General features: G+C 40.2%; 3 protein-coding genes and 1 long non-coding RNA gene across 5 annotated transcripts; 1 reads left to right on the top strand and 3 right to left on the bottom strand.

Annotated features, from left to right (window-relative positions):
- The first annotated feature begins 36 nt into the window (after positions 1 to 36).
- Positions 37 to 465, top strand: LOC120286851. The gene is made up of 3 exons (XR_005545562.1): positions 37 to 119; positions 224 to 301; positions 401 to 465. It is a non-coding gene; the product is annotated as an uncharacterized LOC120286851 (long non-coding RNA).
- Positions 466 to 4655: 4190 nt separating this feature from the next.
- On the bottom strand, positions 4656 to 5219 carry LOC120287316. The gene has a single exon (XM_039300086.1). The coding sequence runs from the start codon at positions 5217 to 5219 to the stop codon at positions 4656 to 4658; it is 564 nt and encodes a 187-aa protein (XP_039156020.1).
- Positions 5220 to 12924: 7705 nt separating this feature from the next.
- On the bottom strand, positions 12925 to 13470 carry LOC104456511. The gene has a single exon (XM_018864212.2). The coding sequence runs from the start codon at positions 13468 to 13470 to the stop codon at positions 12925 to 12927; it is 546 nt and encodes a 181-aa protein (XP_018719757.1).
- Positions 13471 to 15339: 1869 nt separating this feature from the next.
- On the bottom strand, positions 15340 to 16423 carry LOC104439768 (MYB-like transcription factor ETC1). 2 transcript variants are annotated; one of them, XM_010052794.3, is made up of 3 exons: positions 16093 to 16423; positions 15883 to 15967; positions 15340 to 15778 (listed from the first exon to the last, which is right to left on the bottom strand). In XM_010052794.3, exons 1-3 carry the CDS (start codon positions 16139 to 16141, stop codon positions 15688 to 15690), a joined length of 225 nt encoding a protein of 74 aa, XP_010051096.1. In that variant the 5' UTR covers positions 16142 to 16423; the 3' UTR covers positions 15340 to 15687. The 2 variants fall into 2 exon arrangements, with proteins under 2 accessions (XP_010051096.1, XP_010051089.1); XM_010052787.3 differs by having other exon boundaries at positions 15343 to 15778; positions 15883 to 15970; positions 16093 to 16418.
- Between the last annotated feature and the right edge of the window lie 1563 nt (positions 16424 to 17986).

Here is a 17986-nt window from a genome sequence, read left to right as displayed (position 1 = left end):
ATCAGCTCCTCTACAAAGACCGGCGATGGATCCCTCTGATCGGCTCTCTCCGCCATGAGCAATCCACGTTGATCTTCCACGCTCCCGGATCTGGAGGTACCCACGAGTGTCTTTCCGAGGTAAGCACTGTCTTTTGTGGTTGCCACTTCTCGAAAAGTTGCTGAGCTAGGCGAGCTTCACTGATTATCTTGTTTCGTTCTGTTTTCCTTCCTTGAAAGATCAGGCCGTTTCGTGCTTTCCATATGTACCACAAAATGGTCGCGAAGGTCGCCTTTTGATTTGCTGAGATGCCGGAGAAGAGGTAGTTACATACCCACTGATCTATTCTTGTAACTGATGCCGGGGATGTGCTGATTTGGTCACTAAAGTTCAGCCATATTGCGTTTGTCCACTGGCACAGGATAAATAGGTGCTCGGAGGACTCCGGATGCTCGCAGCAGAAAGGGCAAGTAGGCTCAGGTAAGATTACTAATGTAGTTTATTTAGTCAATTTTGACCAAAAATTGATAACTTATACATTGAATGTCCCACATAGCATGACCAACATTAACGTGAAATTTTTTTATTAATTTTTTTTCTTTTTTCTTTCTTTCCTTCATCATTAAGGATGGCCATCGGCTGAGGCTTGGTGACCCAGGTCTCACGGTCCTTGCTTAAAGCTAGGTGAGGGTCACGACCCCCACTACGTTTGGGAAGGACTTGCAATCCTTGCTTAGAATTGGGCAAGGGTTCACAGGCCCTCGGCTAGTGGCTAGTGGAGGTCGTTGAGCACATCGGCCTACTCTTTTTCTTTTTGGTGACCCAGGAGCACATCGGCCTACCACGCGGCAATCCACCGCCTCCCTTCAACTTGCGTTGAAGGGGTTTCGAAAAAAACCTGAAGCCTACCCAGGAGCCACCAAAACAAAAAACAAAAGAAAGGAGAGAAAGTAAAAATCAATACAAACTTCTGTAAAATTCAAAAAAAAATTAAAAATTTTCAACGTTAGCGTTGGCAATACCATTAGAATGGTTAGCATTCATATCATCAATTTCTAACCAAAATTAGCTAAATAAGCTACATTGGCAAATTATCAAATTTTTTACAACTAAATTAGTCTAATGGAAAAGTTTAGAATTGAATTGTCATAAGGGCAACAAAGTCATGACTTTTTTTAGTAGTTTTCCCATTATTCAAGTACACATGCCACTTCTGTTACCGTCAATATGGATATCAATTAGAGTTATAAATTAACCGTTGATCCAAATTGATAGTCAATAAAAACAACTGACATGAAAATTGGAAAGAATACTTGACTTTGTTATCATAAAATAAAAACGCAATGGGAGAAAATTTTCACCCAAAAACATATTAGTATGAAGATAAATCTGTCAAGTTATTTTTACGTTAATACAATAAAAAATATCATGTTAGTTAGGACTCATTGGTTCCCAATTTGGTCCAATTTTGAGTTGGAATCGGGAATTGAATCAGGAGGATTGGTTCCTAGATTCTAGGAGCAGGAATTGGTCAAACTGACGGTCTGGTGAAACCGATAAGTTTGCTATTTCAAGCCAAAAAATATATTAATTCATATGTAGTAGGTAGGAGTTGCGGCAGCCAAACGCAGATGAAAAACACAAAAGCTCCAGGGCAGTCTACAATGGAGATATGATCGGGAAAAAAGAACTTGAACGAGTAGGATTGAAATTGCGTTTCGGTCTTTTCAAGCTTTGTTCTTTTCTCTCTCTTTTATTTATTTATTTTTTTGGTGGTGCAGAACGAGCGGGATTGAACTTGTGGCTCCCATTTTCATCGATGACGTCGATTACACTCCTAATTGTGGGTTTGTTTCTTGAGAATTTAGAATTATATATTATATATAATTAACCGGTCGGTTTAGTTTCCCACCTTAGAATCAGGAATCGGACCGACCGGCCATTGGTTCCAAGAAGGAGAACTAGGAATTGGACCGCGTTCTCTGAGAACCGCCTATAACTAGTTGATTTGATCCGATTCAGGTGTTTTTTAGGTGGTCCCATTACATACCTCTAATATTGATACATATTTAACAAATTTACTCAAAATTAATTTTTTTAGTCACCAAAAACATTAAATTGATACATACATGACAAATTTACCATATATTAATTTTTCATCACAAAAACTCAAAATTAGTATACATGTAATAAATTTATACAAAACTAATTTTTGACCACACAAACTACAAGTTGCAACAAATTTATCATCCTTTCATTTTCGTTAAATTGGATTAACATCATGAAAAATCACAAATTAATATACCTATGACAACGAATAAACCATTACATTTGTCAATTACCACGCACTATCAAATTCACTTATTTAATAAAATTTGATAGGAATGAAATGAAGTATAAATTTATTATAAATATATCAGTTTGAGATTTTATGTGATTAAAAAATTAATTTATGATAATTTTTTCACAAATACACTAATTTAAAGATTTTTTGTAATATTAATCTTTTTTTTAACTACTCTTTTTACCTTAGGGAATTCGCCATAATAAAGCAATGGTTCCACACAAGAACATCAAATGTCTCTTTCGCCCTATGTATGATAGACAGCCATGCAAGTACGTCGTCTCTCCCTCACCATCAATGCACTGTTCGCTGACCTAATTCTCATGAGGATAAAGCCCTATTTCAGTGAGCGTCATGTCCTTTCCGAAAGCGACGGTAATACAGATTCCAATGCGGTTTTGATTAGTAGTACCTTTGGACCGGCGAAATCCACTGCAACTGAGGAAAAATGCGGATTAGCACATGGAGTGTTGCGAATCAGCTAACCTCTCCTTTTCTTAGCATTCTAGGAACCGGCATCCCTAAACAGAGAGTACAGAAAGTGAGTGGCCACCTTCTTCTTGCAATTAGACATCGACTGATTTGATTTGCGGGTGGAATTACTCCACATAAATGATCGTTTATAGAGTGAAAGAATCAGCCATTTTCACTAATCTAACTATGTCGGGTGATGTTGATTTTTCAAAAGGGGTATGAATAAGAATTAACAAGAAAGGCTCTCCAGAAATCATCTATATTTCCGAGGGTACACTCACTATTAATAGTATACAAAGATGGGTAATTATGAAAGTACAATCCACACAATGAAAGATGCTTAGATGTAAGAGTACTATAGTAGACCTTAAGAAGCGTATTTCTAAAACTTGTAATTCATAATTCCGAGGGGTTGGTGACCCTCATCTAAGATCCTTGTAGGCCACAATGAAAAAAAAATTAGAAAAATATTTAAAAAATTATAAAATTTATTCATGTCAATGTTAATTATGTCGCGTAAAATTGTGTCACGTAAGACAGTTGTCATTCATATTAGTGCTTTTCGATCAAAATTAGTTAAAAGAACTCAATTGATATGAATGCAAATATTTAGAATTAAATTTGATTAAATTGAAATATTAATAATTGAATTGAAATTAATATAATATATTTATGATTTTTTTATACTTTTTCTTAATAATAATTATTACAGTTTTGATAGTAATAGTAATTACGCTATTGCTCCAAATAAATATCCAAATAGCCGATAGACTTGACTTATGGTGTGATAGCTAATCCCACTAAGTAGATGTGATGTTACATCACAAGGACAACTACTGTCAATAGCCTAGTTCGAACTTGAGATCGTCGGATAGCATAAGGCACCGCCACACCAATTCTAAGCCTCTATCACAACTACCCAACCACCTCAATGGCAGAGCTTCGCCATGTCGCATTTCAGAAGAAATGATATTCTCTTCCTCAATAAATATTACAAAGAATCCTCGGTATAGCTCAATGCAATGCAAGTAATACAGCCGCCGGCAATTTAGGGGAAAAAGATAGAGAACGGCGTGATTGTCATTGGTCATCCTGTCTTTAAGCTCACGCAAATATAGTCTACCGAGACCTCATCACATGTCGAAAATGTCCGTGAATGATAACACGATATTTATGCTCTCTCGTGACAGATTTAGTGGTCTTTGACAAGATTTTCTCTTTGTCCTCAATCGTCCCCCTTTGATTATTTTATACTTATTTCGTCTCTTCTCCTTTTGTCATTATTAAAATCTGAAAACGGGCCACTGGCCGTGGAACCGGAAACTTCGATCGACATGAGAGTAGCTTGAAAAGAAAGGCTTCTCAATTCTCATGATTGCTTCCTTGTCGACTCTCACAGTTGGGCCCAAACAATGAAGTCTTGTTGTTTGACCTTTCTGGTGGTCACTGTGTTTGGTCGCTTGCATTCTCTGAAACATCTATACCGTGATCATGTGGTAATTGAAGCTTTAATTAAGATAATTACGTTGCTTTTCTTAGATGGCGTGATCTATTGGGACCTAACGTTGGCGAAAATTTAAGCATTTTGCGTGTGCTCTCGTGGGCCATAATTAAGAGGTGAGGTTCCCATCTCTGATAAGTTAATCCGACATGGAAAAACTAATGAAGTGGCTTAAATTGCAATATATAGTTGCAAACGTTCTTCAATATAAGCAGCACGAGAAGAACCAGCCAGCCAAAGCCTTGTAATCAACTACACTTGAAACTATATGCATGCAAATTATAGCGAACTCCAATGTAATGAGGCTTTGGGTATGAATACTTATTGACGAAAACAAAACTGTATAGCTAGGAACAACTATAGCTTTATCCTGGAATTACATTTAGAGTCTACGGCCTGAGACTGAATGTGAAATAAGATGTAGCAGGTGCTATAAGCAGTGGCGTGGAACTTAAAGATCTTTGCCAGATTGACTTTCCCATGCAAAGTGGTCATCGAAGTGAAGTTGAAGCAGCCGGAGGCGACGTCTCCCCAGAAACTTGGGTTTGATAGCAATTTATCGGCAATTAGATCCGTCGAAGTGGTTATGTTGACTTTCGCCCGAGGGGGGATCTTGCTGTGCTCGATGGGGACCTCGGCCACCATTGACCCATGGTAGCTAACGTAACCCGTCGTGCTCTTGTACTCGAATCCGCCATAGTTAGGATTGTTGATCGTCACGAGCATGCTTAACGTGACATCTAGCGTGACATTGGTACCAGTGATGTTGAACTGGATGCTCTCAAGGCCGATGGCGTGGGTCGTAATCTGAGGCTGTTTGGGCTTGAAGATCGTGAGCGACAAGGTCACGATGATGATAGTAAGAATGGCCAGGAGAACCGCCGAGGTGAAGCAGCATATTTTGAGACCTCGGCGAGCCATTTCAGTTGGTTACTAATTAATGAACAACGTAGGAGAGATGCGGATTAATGCAGACATGAGTTACTGTTCATATACGAAAGTGAAGTAAACTGAAAGAAGGGTCATGTTGTTTCTTATTAAATCTCATCTTGTTTGGGCCATGAATGTTGAATGCTACTGTGATTCGAGGATAAAGCTATGAAGATCAGCGTGCAAGATCAAATGGATGATGACGACGTATAGGCAGGACGCTCCAAGTGGATTCTAATGAGATGATGAACGGAATGGACAAAAGAACGGCTTAGCTCGATCTTAGAACGTGCTTAGTAGTTCATCACGTTACGGAGGTTTGTATTTGACATGGGTTTTGTTAATATGCCAGAAAGCCAATCGAATAGGACAGCAAGTGCTTGCTCTTCCTCTTTGGTTTTCGCTGTTTCTTTGGCGTAATTGGTATAATTATGCCTTCTAATCTCGGCTAAGTTAGCTCATCTCTTGAGATTGTAAGGATAACAATACCAATTCGGAAGCGAAGATCACCCATCGACCAGAGAAGAGCATCAGCAGCGATCAAAGAAAAAAATTTGGAATAAAAATAATAAAATACCCCCATATCAGATGGGTAGAGAGAATCTCAATTCGAATTGAAAGATGGAGCCTCCCTCGGTTGAGTTATTTCTCAGTCGAGGGAGCTTTCAGTGGAAGAAAAAAAAGGTAGCTAGAGAGAGGTGGATGAGAATAGAAAGAGGCTAAGGTTTGAAAAGAGCGTCCAATTTTACCAATTTTTTTTTTTGGTCGAAAAGTGCTATTTTATTTATATTATAGCTGGTCTCAGCCCCACAATTGACGCATCATTCTAGTCAATTTTGATTACAAAAATTGATATGACGATTCAGTTGGCACCAACTATCTAAGTGGTGTACCATCATTGACATGGATAATTTTTAGATTTTTTTTTGTTTTTTTTTCCTTTTTATATATTTTTTTCTTTCCTTCTCGTTGATAGCCAATCACAAGTGATGGGTGGCCATTGGTGATATAAGGAGAGGCTTGCCCCGCTTGGGTGAGGGGACCCTCGCCCTACCTAAGTGAGGTTGCCCTTGATCAGGTGATGGCTGCCCTCGCTAGGACAAAGAAAAAAAGACTTTAAAATTTTAAAAATTTAAATATTATCAAAAAATTTTAAAAATTTTAATATTATCAAAAAATTTTAAAATTTTTAATATTATCAAAAAAAATTTTAAAAAATTTTCTACTTTAGTGTTGGCAGTGCTATGTAACTAATGTAAGATAGTCGATGTCCCATCAATAATTTCCCTTGCTAGACAGATTATGATAACAAATTATCAAAATATTTAGGGTTAAATTGACAAAATAAAAGATTTATGATTGAATTGGTATGAATGAAGTAGGTTTTGAGACTCCTTTTTTTATTTATAATTTTCTCCAATAAATTGGATACTTCGATCAACATGAGTGTAGCTTGGAAAGAAAGACTTCGCATGATTGCTTTCCTGTCGACTTTCTTAGTTGGACTTAAACCATGTAGTCCTATTGTTGACTTTTTGGTGTTGTCACTGTGTTTGGTCCCTTGCCTTCTCTTAAATATCCGCGCCGTGATCATATGGTAATTGAAGCTTAAGCAAGACAAGTATGGTACTTTTCTTGGATGGCTTGATTGACTGGGAACTACCGTCGGAGAAAATTTAACCATTCTGCATGTGCTCTCATGGGCCATAATTGAGAGGTGAGGTTGTAGCTCTGATCAGTTAATACGACATGGAAAAACAAATTAAGGTCAAAACTAGGTTATATTGCAATATGAAGTTGCAAACATGATGCAGCAACACTAGAAGAACCAGCCAGCCAAAGCCTAGCATTCAACTATACTTGCAACTATGTGCATTCGAAATAAAGCGAACTTTGCTGGAACGAGGCCTTGGGTATGAATACATATTGTCGAAAACGAAACTAGGTATGCCTAAGAACAACCATAGCTTTATCCTGGTATTGCATTTAGAGTCCACAGCCTGCGACTGTGTGAAATAGGATGGAGCAGGTGCTATAAGTAGTGGCATGGTACTTAAAGATCTTCGCCACATGGATTTTCCCAGGCAAAGTCGCCGTAGAAGTGAAGTTCAATCAGCCCGAGGCGACATCTTTCCAGAAACTCGGGTTCGATATCAACTTATCGGTGATCAGATCCGTCGAAGTGGTCATGTTGACTTTTCCCCGAGCAGGAATCTTGTTTTGCGCCATGGGGACTTCAGGCACTGTCGACCCGTTGTAGTTAACATAATCCATCGTGCTCTTATACTCAAAGCTGCCGTAGTTAGGGTTGTCGATGGTCACGAGCATGCTTAAAGTGGTGACGTTGAACAGCATGCTCCCCAGGCTGATGGACTGGACCGTAATCTGAGGCTCTTTGGGCTTGAAATAAGGTCACGATGATGATAGTGAGAATGGCCAAGAGAACCGCCGAGTTGAAGCAGCATATTTTGAGACGTCCGCGAGTCATTTCAGTTGGTTACTAATCGATGAAAAATTGCGGGAGAGACGCGGATTAATGCGGACATCAGTTATGTTCATATAAGAAAGTGAACTGAAAGAAGGCTCGTGTCATTTCTTTTTTAATCTCATTTTGTTTTACTTTGGAGTATGGATGTTGAATGCTTCTGTAATTCGAGGATAAAGCTGTGAAGATCAGCGTGCAAGATCAAATGGATGATGATGATGCAAACGCAGGACGCTGTAAGTGGATTCTAATGGGGAGATGAACGTAATGAACAGGGTACAACTTAGCTTGAGTTCATCACGTTATGGAGCTTTGTATTTGACAAGGGTCTTATTAGTACGCCAGAAAGATACTCGAATAGGACAGCGAGTGCTTCTTCTTCCTCTTTTGTTTTTGCTGTTTCTTTCGTGTAATTTGGTATAATTATACCTTCTAATCCCCGCTAAATTAGTTAATCTCTGGAGATTGTAAGGATAAACATTACCAAAAATAAAGAAATTAACATAAGGCAACGTAATTAAAGTATAATGTGAGAAAGTGTTCTATGAAGGGCCAAGTATGAGATGGGAGTTGTTTTGAGTGGCCGAATCAAATGGGCCAACTTTTGATAGAGCAGATCCATCGGCATACTTCAGCCATGTCTTGCTTACCAAAGAGCATTTATAATTTTTTTTTTTTTTTTCAGGATTGGTCCACAAAATCCATAAGCTAAACGATAAGATAGAATGCAATTTGACATTTACAAGAAATAAGTCACGTTTTGCACTAGATAAGAATATGCCATGTAATCAATATAGCAAGAGAGTAGGTAATTTCATCGCCTATAATAGCGTCCTTTTGTCCTAATAATGACATCTCGGTGCATACTTACTAGATAATAGATATGGTGGTTAGTAAGGGTCATTTGTGGTTGGAGGAACCGCCCTCCCTTCCTAGATGAATGTAGAACTAAATAAATCAAGCAAAGTATTAATAGCAATGGTTACTGGTGACATCTAAATTTTACAATTTTATTTAAGACTTAATCGTGTACAAGATTAGGAATTAGCCACTAAAAAAACGACAAAACAAAAGAAAATACAAAAAAATAAAATAGAATTAATTAATTTTAAAAAATAAAGGAAAATGAGAGAGGCCATTCTCTCTTTCTTTTTTCCCCCATGCGCAGGCCCTTGTGCGGCCCATCTTCTTTTCTCCCTCGCGTGGCCCACGCGCGGCCCATCTTCCTCTTCTTTCTCCTCGGCTCGGCTCGTGCCCAGCTTTCTTCCCCGCTCCTGCTGGTCTTCGCTGAAAAATACCTGCAAGAGCAGAAAAAAACAGAGTAGCAGAAGTTGGAGCAGCACAGCGAGAGCAAGAAGATCGAGGTCCGGCGTGATCCGCGGGTCGGGGAGTAGGCCGATCGACAGGCTGTCGAGGCAAGAACCAGACACACCGACCGTTGATCTAAAAGAGCTCGGTAAAAAAAAAAAAAAAGAGCAGGGGGGCAGGACAGAAAAGACGGGCTGGAGCGAGAGAAAAGAGAGGAGGGAGAACTCCACTGGGGGAGGAAGCAATAGAACGGAGAGGGAGCTTGAGAGAGAGAGGAGAGACAGAGAGCACCGGAGAGATTCGGAGGAGGTGAAGAGACCATAAGAACAGCTGAAGGAGAGAGTTTTAGAGCGAGCAGCCCTCCGACAGTCCGGCCACGCTTGACTCGCAGCCGCACTTTTGAGCCCGCGGCTCCCGTTCCCTGCGCCAACTCTCCGGTAGGTCACGTTTCTTTCCTTTTTTTCGATTTTTCGTGGGACGAGCCTTTTTTTCCGAGGGTCTCGGCTTGGAGGCGTGCGAGGAGACCGGACGTGGTCCGATCGCTCGCCCTCCATTCGTCGTCCCCGAGCCGAGTAGGGACGCCCAGCTGAACCCTTTTTTTATGCCTGGGTCTTGCCCTGTTCTCTCATACTTTTGCGCGAGCTACTGAGCCAGGGCTTGCATTTCGGGTTCACTTATGCCACCCTTCGTTAGTGTTAAGCATTCCCTGCTGATTCATGTTGAGCTTTGACCCGGTTTCGAGTCTTGTTCTTGTCCGGGACTCCGATCGTTTGACGCCCACCACTTGTTTGACAAAATGTTTGCGTCAAGGCCGTACGCATTTTCTTCCGATTTTAAGCCGTTCGAACGTGTTAGCTATGCAATACGCTTGTCGGTGAGCTCTCTCTCTAACCTCAAAATATGTTTTGTGTCACCGCGGTTCAACATGCAAGTCCCGTTCGGTGGCGCCTCTGTGTTGTTTTATGCTGTGCATTGTTCTCATAGAATGTGGATACTGGCGAGGAAGTGAACCAGTCATCTTGGCGAACGCTGATTTCTCACATTTGCTTGGATGAGCTTTTACTAATACGCTCCATTTTATGTTACTCGCTTGGTTGCTGAGTCATGATTGGGGATGGGCGGTGCTCAAATGACGTGTGAGTGTTAGTGGTGAAAATTTTCACTTAATGCCCATCCATAACAGACTTTTTGCGTTGTTGACTTAAGTTTTGATTTTGAAAATTGGAGAGTTCTGTTCTGGGCAGGATAAGGAGAGTCGAGTGAGCAGTGGGGATGGGCCATGCTTGGAAGAGGGCTTAAAGAGAGGAAAATAGGAAATTGGCTTGGGTCTAAGCTTTGTAAATTAAATACGGGCAGAACATTGTCGGATTTAGAAGTGCACTACCTGCGTTTTTGGCAAAAGGAGCTGGTCTGATTTCATTTGCTTCCTAGGCCGGGCCTTCTTTTTGTTTTGTTTTGTTTTGTTGTTTTTTGTAGGGCTGTTGGCTGGGCTCATTTGACGAGCCCACTCTTGTTGCCGGCTAGGCTCATTTGGTGAGCCCATTCTCGAACCGGACCCGACCCGGTCCGGCCCCAAAAAAATATTATTATTTTATTATTAAAAAATTTAAAAAAATTTAAAAAAAAAATTTTAAAAAAAAAAAATTAAAAATCTCGAAAATCCAAAAATGATGGGCTTTGATTAGGACTTGCTGTGTATTGCCATTTTAGTGTAATTAGACCTTTATGTGCTCGTATATTAATTATGTTGTATGTTTAATTTGTGTATTTAATTATGTTTGATTGCATGTGTTTAATCTTATTGCAATTAGGATCTTGGTAGTTATGATTATTACTTTAATGATTGCGCGCCTGCATGATCACCTCACATGTTAGTAGATAAGTATAAAATCAATCCAAACTGCATGCCAAAAATCATTTTGTTAAAATGAACAAGATTAGGTACCGAAATGGGCACTAATTGATTAATTAGTGTAATCAAGTCCCCGAACCTAAATTCTCTAGTTGCGTAGGAAGTGAGGCACGCTCTCATGCCTCACTTGGTTTCTAGTCGACCCCAATAGGCTAGTGGCGACTCATTTTGTGCAAAATTCCTAGAAAATATCCCAATGTCACGGGGGTATGGGCTTGGGAGAAGCCGCGTCTAATCATGGGCCTTAGGCCCGTTCTTTAAGCAATATCCCTAAACCTGTTCCCTCCCCCCAAGGGTAGGTCGCGACAGTTACACAATACGCATGAGTAGGATTACAAGGATCTAAGGGAATGCACACCGAAATTTAAGTGAAATGCCCTTCTAATGAAAACGGGTGTTGTGAAATTGAATTGAAATCAGATTCCCTAAACTAAAACTTAAAATCAAACTTCCCAAACATTGAACTAAGAATTGAAATCAAAATCCAAAATGTCTCGTTTTATATGCTTTTGGGAGCTCAACGCCTTATGAAGCTTCTTATTCTCAGTTTCAATCATTTCCACTTTCCGCTTAAGATGCTCAATTCGCGCTTGCTAAGTGCGCTTCTCAATCACATCAAGGACTACTTGACGCAAGGCGGCAGGAATCCGGTGTTGTTGGATGTAGAATGCCGACGCATGGTAAATCTCCTCACGTTTTAGCCTCTTAGGCACCAAAATCTCTAGATGACATTCACTCCATTCGGCAAGGATCATCTAGATCTTGTCGAAGTAGTCATAGCTTGTACGAGTAAAATGAACTTGGAACAATTCCATCTTGAGAGGCGGAGAAATTTCTTGAAGAGCTCTATACTAAAGGGCCACCCTATATGGGTAATAAGAAGTAGCACTAGAGAGGCCCAGCAGTGGAATTGGTTCATCATACTTATGAGAGAAATGGGCCTTCTCAACATGGAACCATTCAACGTGCCATAGGAATGCCTTAGGATTAGGATCTTTCAAAAAATTAATTCAATGTGAGTACTGTTTATTCAAGGAAAAACGCTCTAGGATCTTGAATTTTTGTATGGGATGCCTAAAATCATCTATCTTAAATTGTTCCATAGGGTGCCCAAACTCTCTTACGTGGGAGAAAAACCATATTTGCAAAAGCTCAAGAAGGGCATGCATGGTCTTTTCTTCATCTTGTTTGAAACGGTTTAATAACAAAAGTGTTTTAGCTAAAACCATATTGACATAATTTAACCCGTCACAAACTCGGCTAACTACCGATGAAATTGAAGGATTAATGGCATTTTTTTGATAAGGAAAAATAATCAATCCAAAAAAATGCTAAAATAAAAATCATAGCCTTTGGAATCATTGGTTGATTTGCAAAATACTTCGCCAGAAATGAAAATGGGCATGCATAATAGTTAGCTTTGACGACCTTCCTTACCGTTTCAACTTTCATTCTTACATATTGTGATAACTCAAAAATATAATCTATGTTGATAGGCAGCGTCATGCCTCGAACCCCGAGCACGCACACATCCCTTCGTGATCGATTAAAATGCGACGTTCCTAGAACGCGTCGCTGACCCAATTGATTTATGCACATGCGGAAGCGAACTAATAGATTTATGACATTTTTTTAGCAATTTTCCCCACTTTTCTTAGATGGCCTGATTGATTGGGACACATGGGCGAAAATTTAACCATTTTGCGTATGCTCTCGTGGGTCATAATTAAGAGGTGAGGTTCTAGCTCTGACAAGTTAATACGACGTGGAAAAACTAATAAAGTTCAAAAATAGGTTATATTGCAATATATAGTTGCAAACATGCTGCTATATAAGCAGGACTAGAAGAACCAGCCAGCCAAAGCCTTGTAATCAACTATACTTAAAACTATGTGGATTCGAAATATAGCGAACTTCGCTGGAACGAGGCCTTGGGTATGAATACTTATTGTCTAAAACAAAACTAGGTATACCAAGAAACAATTATAGCTTTATAGCTTTATCTTGGTAATGCATTTAGAGTCCGCATCCTGAGATTGAATGTAAATTAAGATGTAGCAGGAGGTATAAGTGGTGGCACGGAACTTAAAGATCTTGGCCAGACTGACTTTCCCAGGCAAAGTCGCCGTAGCAGAGAAGTTCAAGTAGCCCGAGCCAATGTCTTCCCAGAAACTCGGGTTCGATATCAATTTACCAACGATCAGATCCGTCGAAGTGGTCATGTTGACTTTTGCCCGAGCGGGAATCTTGTTGTGCGCGATGGGGACTTCAGCCACCGTCGACCCGCGGTAGTTAACGTAACCGGTCACGTTCTTGTACTCAAAGCTGCCGTAGTTTGGGTTGTGGATTGTGACGAGCGTGTTTAACGTGACGCCTGTGATGTTGAAGTTGAAGTTCTTGAGGCCAACGGGCTGGATCGTAATCTGAGGATCTTTGGGCTTGAAGATCGTGAAGGATAAGGTCACGATGATGGCGATGAGAATGACTAAGAATACCACCGAGGTGATGCAGCATAGTTTGAGACGTCGGCGAGCCATTTCAGCTGGTTACTAATCAATGAACAATGCAGGAGAGATGGGGATTAATGCGGACATCAGTTGAATGGTCACATAAGAAAGTGAAGTAAACTGAAAGAAGGGTTATGTCGTTCTGTATTCGACATGGATTTTGTTTTTGTGCCAGAAAGACACTCGAATAGGACAGCAAGGGCTTCTTCCTCAATTTTGTTTTTGCCGTTTCTTTCGTGTAATTTGGTATAATTATACCTTCTAATCTCTAAATAAATTAATCTATTGAGATTGCAGGGATAACCATTACCAAAAAATAAAGAAATTAACCTAAGGCAATGTAATTACAGTATCATGTGCGGAAGTATTCTTTCAAGGCCTAAGTATGTGGTGGGAGATGTTTTGAGTGGGCGAATGTAATGGGCCAGCTTTTGATAGAGAAGATCCATCAGCATACTTCAGCAATGTCCTCATTATGTAAGGACAATTTAAAATGCTAGGGTTTTTGGGACTGGTCCACAAAATGTAGAAGCTAATCGATAGGATAGAATGCAATCCAACATTTAAAAGAAATGAGTTATGTTCAACACTAAATAAGAATATGCCTTGACAATCTATACAGCAAGAGAGTGAGTAACTTTATCGCCTACAATAGTCCTAACAATGACTTCCCAGTTTATATTTGCTAGATATTCTGATTAATAAGGGTCATTTGCAGGGGGAGGACTAACCCTCTCCTCCTAGATGAATGTAGGAACTAAAATTAACTAAGAAAAGTATCACTAGCAATGGTTGCATGATGCAAGGAGAAGTGATAATAAGAATTTAAAGGGAATGCATATCGGAATTTAAATGAAAAGCTCTTCTAGTGGAAATAGTTATTGTGAAATTTACTTGAAAGATAATGGATCTTGTAATCCAAGTTCAATTCAAAGAAGAAGAAAGTATCAGAGAAATAAGTAAGGAACGATAAGAAACACCTAAAATTTACTGATTTGACTCAAGTGTCGATATTTACTTCACGAGGAGATGAAGTCGCCAAAAAGTCCAATATGAATCTTGAGAATGCAGAGTTTATAATCACTCAATCACTCAAGTTTTTCCCAACCTTATATTACATCCAAAGCAAAACCCAAGTGCTATCTCACATTCCAGCCCCAACACTCCTCTCTCTCTCTCTCTCTCTCTCTCTCTCTCTCTCTAAAGTGTTTCCCAACCTTGAATTACATCCAAAACAAAACTCAAATATTATCTCACAATCTAGCCCCAAGACTTCTCCTGTTTGCTCTTATAACATTCTTTCTCTCTCTCTCTCTCTCATCCAAAATAGCGAACCAATTTAGGAAACCTAATAAAAACAAGAAGATTAGATCGAATTGTGTCCCTTTTTTAGGAAACCAACAAAAACAGGGAAATGGGATTGGACTTTCCCTTTTGAGTTCAAACTCAAGCCATGTTCTTAGGAAAGAAATCACGAGTGTTCTTAGGAAAATAATCGCAGGCAATGCAATCCCCAAATTTACTCCAAAGTACAGAGACGTCCAACCATACCATGAATAGTGCACCAATTGGCTCCATTATACTTGCACGACCATCATGTTCTGCATTGTGGAGGGAACAAAATCAACCCTTGATTTCATGCTGGGCGAACGAACTTGCTAAATCTCGAGGGATACCGTTCCGAATTGAACTTGAAAAGCCCAAGATTCGTCGCTATACTCAAAAGTCTCATCGTAATCCATCGAATCTTTACATTTCCAAAAACGATTTGCTTTATGAACAGTTTCAAGGAATACGCGCCGTTTTATGAACAGTTTCAAGGAATACGCGCCGTTACTGTTTTCCACTCTGTTTTTCCTCTGTTTCCGATCTTTTAACAGGACTCACGAAGAAAAGTAATACTGAAGATTCAAATAGACCTTCGCTTGCATATAATCCAAATTCACCTAAACAGACAAGCAGTGAGATCATGGTGTCTGAAAATTACCCAAAAGCGAATCATCATTCCACACTAATATTAACCCAACCCAAATCTACATGATTCTGCATTAGAGCGACCGCTTTTGTTCCTCCCCCCAAAAAAAAAAAAAAAAAAAAAAAAAAAGTAGCACCACAATACCCTGAAGACGATTTCCATCTTCTCCTAGTAAAGCAACTAGCAAAAGCACATCCAGACTACGCTCAAATAAAAGCCAAAATTGTTCTTTCATCAGCTGCCAAAGCACCACAGAACAGAGATGGTCTTCCTCAGTCTTCGCTGGTCGAGTATCTTGAAGTCCAGAACTTCTCGATTTCCTCCGCCGTTCTCCCTGGAATTCTCCCGGCAATTAGCGACCACCTGGAAGCACATGAACTCGCGTTAAGGTCGCGTCATATCCCGACCAACAAAACAACAAAAGAGTTCACGACGAGAATCGGAAGCGGCAGAAGAACCCGACCCACCTCTCGCCAACTAGCTTGAACATTCTAGTTATGAGCGTCTCCTCATCTTCCGAGAATTCCAGCTTAGAATCTTGACTGACATCCTCTGCTGCAGATGTTCAACACCGACATCTTTATAGCTCCTCGAGACAAAGTTTTCTTGCTAATAGGAGGAATCTACTAAAGAAAAAAAAAGAAAAAAGGAGAGCTTTTCAAGCTCGGAGTAGGTACCTCTAGAGTCCGCATACGAATCATCAGAGGAATGGTCCAGGCGAGACATTTTCTTCCTTCCCGAAAGCGCAGTTCCGGGACCGAGCGGCAGAGAGGGAGAGCAAGTTTTTCAACACCGGGTATGATTGAGCTTGATGAATATACGGACAGAGAACGTGTTGGTGGTTGCGGGTGGGGAGTGAAAGTGAGACTGAAGCTTGGGCGTGTGCGAACCTGAAGTGATCTAATTTAGTATTAATAGGGGACGGCCAAAAGGAGAACTCTCAAGAGAGTGGTGGTCCCTCCTGTACACAGAGAGAGAGAGAAAGACAGAAGAATGGGCGGTGAGAGAGACTGGAGAGAGAGAGAGAGCATGGGACGAGGAAGAAGAAGAAGAAGAAGAAGAATGGTAGTTGACAGCGTAGGCTTTCCGGAGTCCAACTTTGATAGGTAGTTGAACGCTTTACTAAACTAGTATTGTTGGTTGGTTCACGACTTTCCTTATGGGGGAGACTCTTGAGTGGTGCCGCTCGCACCGTTCGTCCCGTGAAACTCATCGCATTTCGTCTGTGATCGTGATGTGACTTACCTCCTCGTCTTTCATCACCCTCGCCGCTACGACATGAAAGTGATCGAGAGGGGAAATCGACGTACTCGAAGGCCCGTTTCGATAATCATGGATTGCGTGAAATTTCATTCAGATCTATTTAAAATGAAATGACAACTGTGTTCACGATTGAACTGTAAATTTATCAAGAGTGATAAGTTTCCAGACACCTTCTCAAAATTGGAAACTAGTCAATTGGATTTTTTGGTGGACTAATGGAATTAGTGGCATGTTTAGTTTGTTTGTCATTAATGTTCAAGACTAAATTGAAGATATTCTTGATAATTAATGTGCTTTTATAATTACTGAATTACATATAAAATTGTAGGTTTTACAAAGATTTTTATAATTTGTGGCAAAATTTGATTTGAATGAGCAACTACTTTTGTGTTTTGATTTGATCGTCATCTTACTCACATGCCTATGCACATGAGTGAGGTATAAAATAGGCGAAAGTTAGGGTTTTTTTTTTTTTTTTTTACATATTTTAAAAAAAATTAAAGAATCGGCCCAAATGGGTGGTTCTATAAAGGTTTTGAGTTAATCATATTCTGGAGACTCTGGAGGTTGATGAGAGTTTGATAGAATGCTAGTGAATTCACTAATTCCAATTTTATGGAATGGTGAACCGGATGGATACCCTCGGAAATCATCTATGATCGGTTGATTCGGCCCAATTCCGGTGGTTCTTTTTGCTTACATCTAGGACCCTTATCTAGGAAAGCGATTATCCCAGACGTAGGTTCGCCGTGGGGCCGATAAAAGGCGATACGGGGAGCTAGGGAGCACGACATGGCCTGGTGGGGTGGCGCGGGAGAGGAACGGACCCCGGGGAGGAAATGTTTGGTGGGTGGGTGGGAGGGTCATGTTCAAGAGGGATTATCCTGGGAATATAGTTGGCAATCATTAAGGAAACGACAAAGGAAGAGACAGACGTGCCCGAGATAAATAGATCGGGCCTTAGATAAGTGAGGCCTGTGGCTGGAGAGAGAGAGAGAGAGAGAGAGAGAGAGAGAATAGACCGGATCGGCAGCGTCAATCGCCGTTTTTTTCCACGCCAATAAGACGCATTGATTTCGGAACTGACAAGGTTGTGTTTTTTGCTTTTCTTTTCTCCTTTGCGAACTGACGAGGCGGTTTGGTTAGGTGAATTTGAAACAATCAATGGTAATTATCCATTGATTTTTTTTTTTTTCCTTTTTTTGGGGAAATGGGATCTTTGAGCGGCTGAGAAAAAGTAGAGAGAGAATCATCATCTGATAACGATGGAGCAAAATCATATAGGGGACTTTCCATGTGGGAATAAAA

Source organism: Eucalyptus grandis, chromosome 8, assembly GCF_016545825.1.
Source record: "Eucalyptus grandis isolate ANBG69807.140 chromosome 8, ASM1654582v1, whole genome shotgun sequence".
Taxonomy (NCBI): Eukaryota; Viridiplantae; Streptophyta; class Magnoliopsida; order Myrtales; family Myrtaceae; genus Eucalyptus; species Eucalyptus grandis.
This window is presented reverse-complemented; position numbering and strand designations above follow the sequence as displayed.

What these genes read in the sequence shown, in the direction of transcription:
- LOC120287316 (XM_039300086.1), bottom strand. Translation starts at nt 5,219, where the DNA reads ATGGCTCGCCGAGGTCTCAAAATATGCTGCTTCACCTCGGCGGTTCTC.
- LOC104456511 (XM_018864212.2), bottom strand. Translation starts at nt 13,470, where the DNA reads ATGGCTCGCCGACGTCTCAAACTATGCTGCATCACCTCGGTGGTATTC.
- LOC104439768 (XM_010052787.3), bottom strand. Translation starts at nt 16,141, where the DNA reads ATGTCTCGCCTGGACCATTCCTCTGATGATTCGTATGCGGACTCTAGA. An exon ending in TTCGTATGCGGACTCTAGAG is followed by an intron (nt 15,971 to 16,092) that starts GTACCTACTCCG and finishes GAACATCTGCAG; the next exon opens with CAGAGGATGTCAGTCAAGAT. An exon ending in TTCAAGCTAGTTGGCGAGAG is followed by an intron (nt 15,779 to 15,882) that starts GTGGGTCGGGTT and finishes ATGTGCTTCCAG; the next exon opens with GTGGTCGCTAATTGCCGGGA.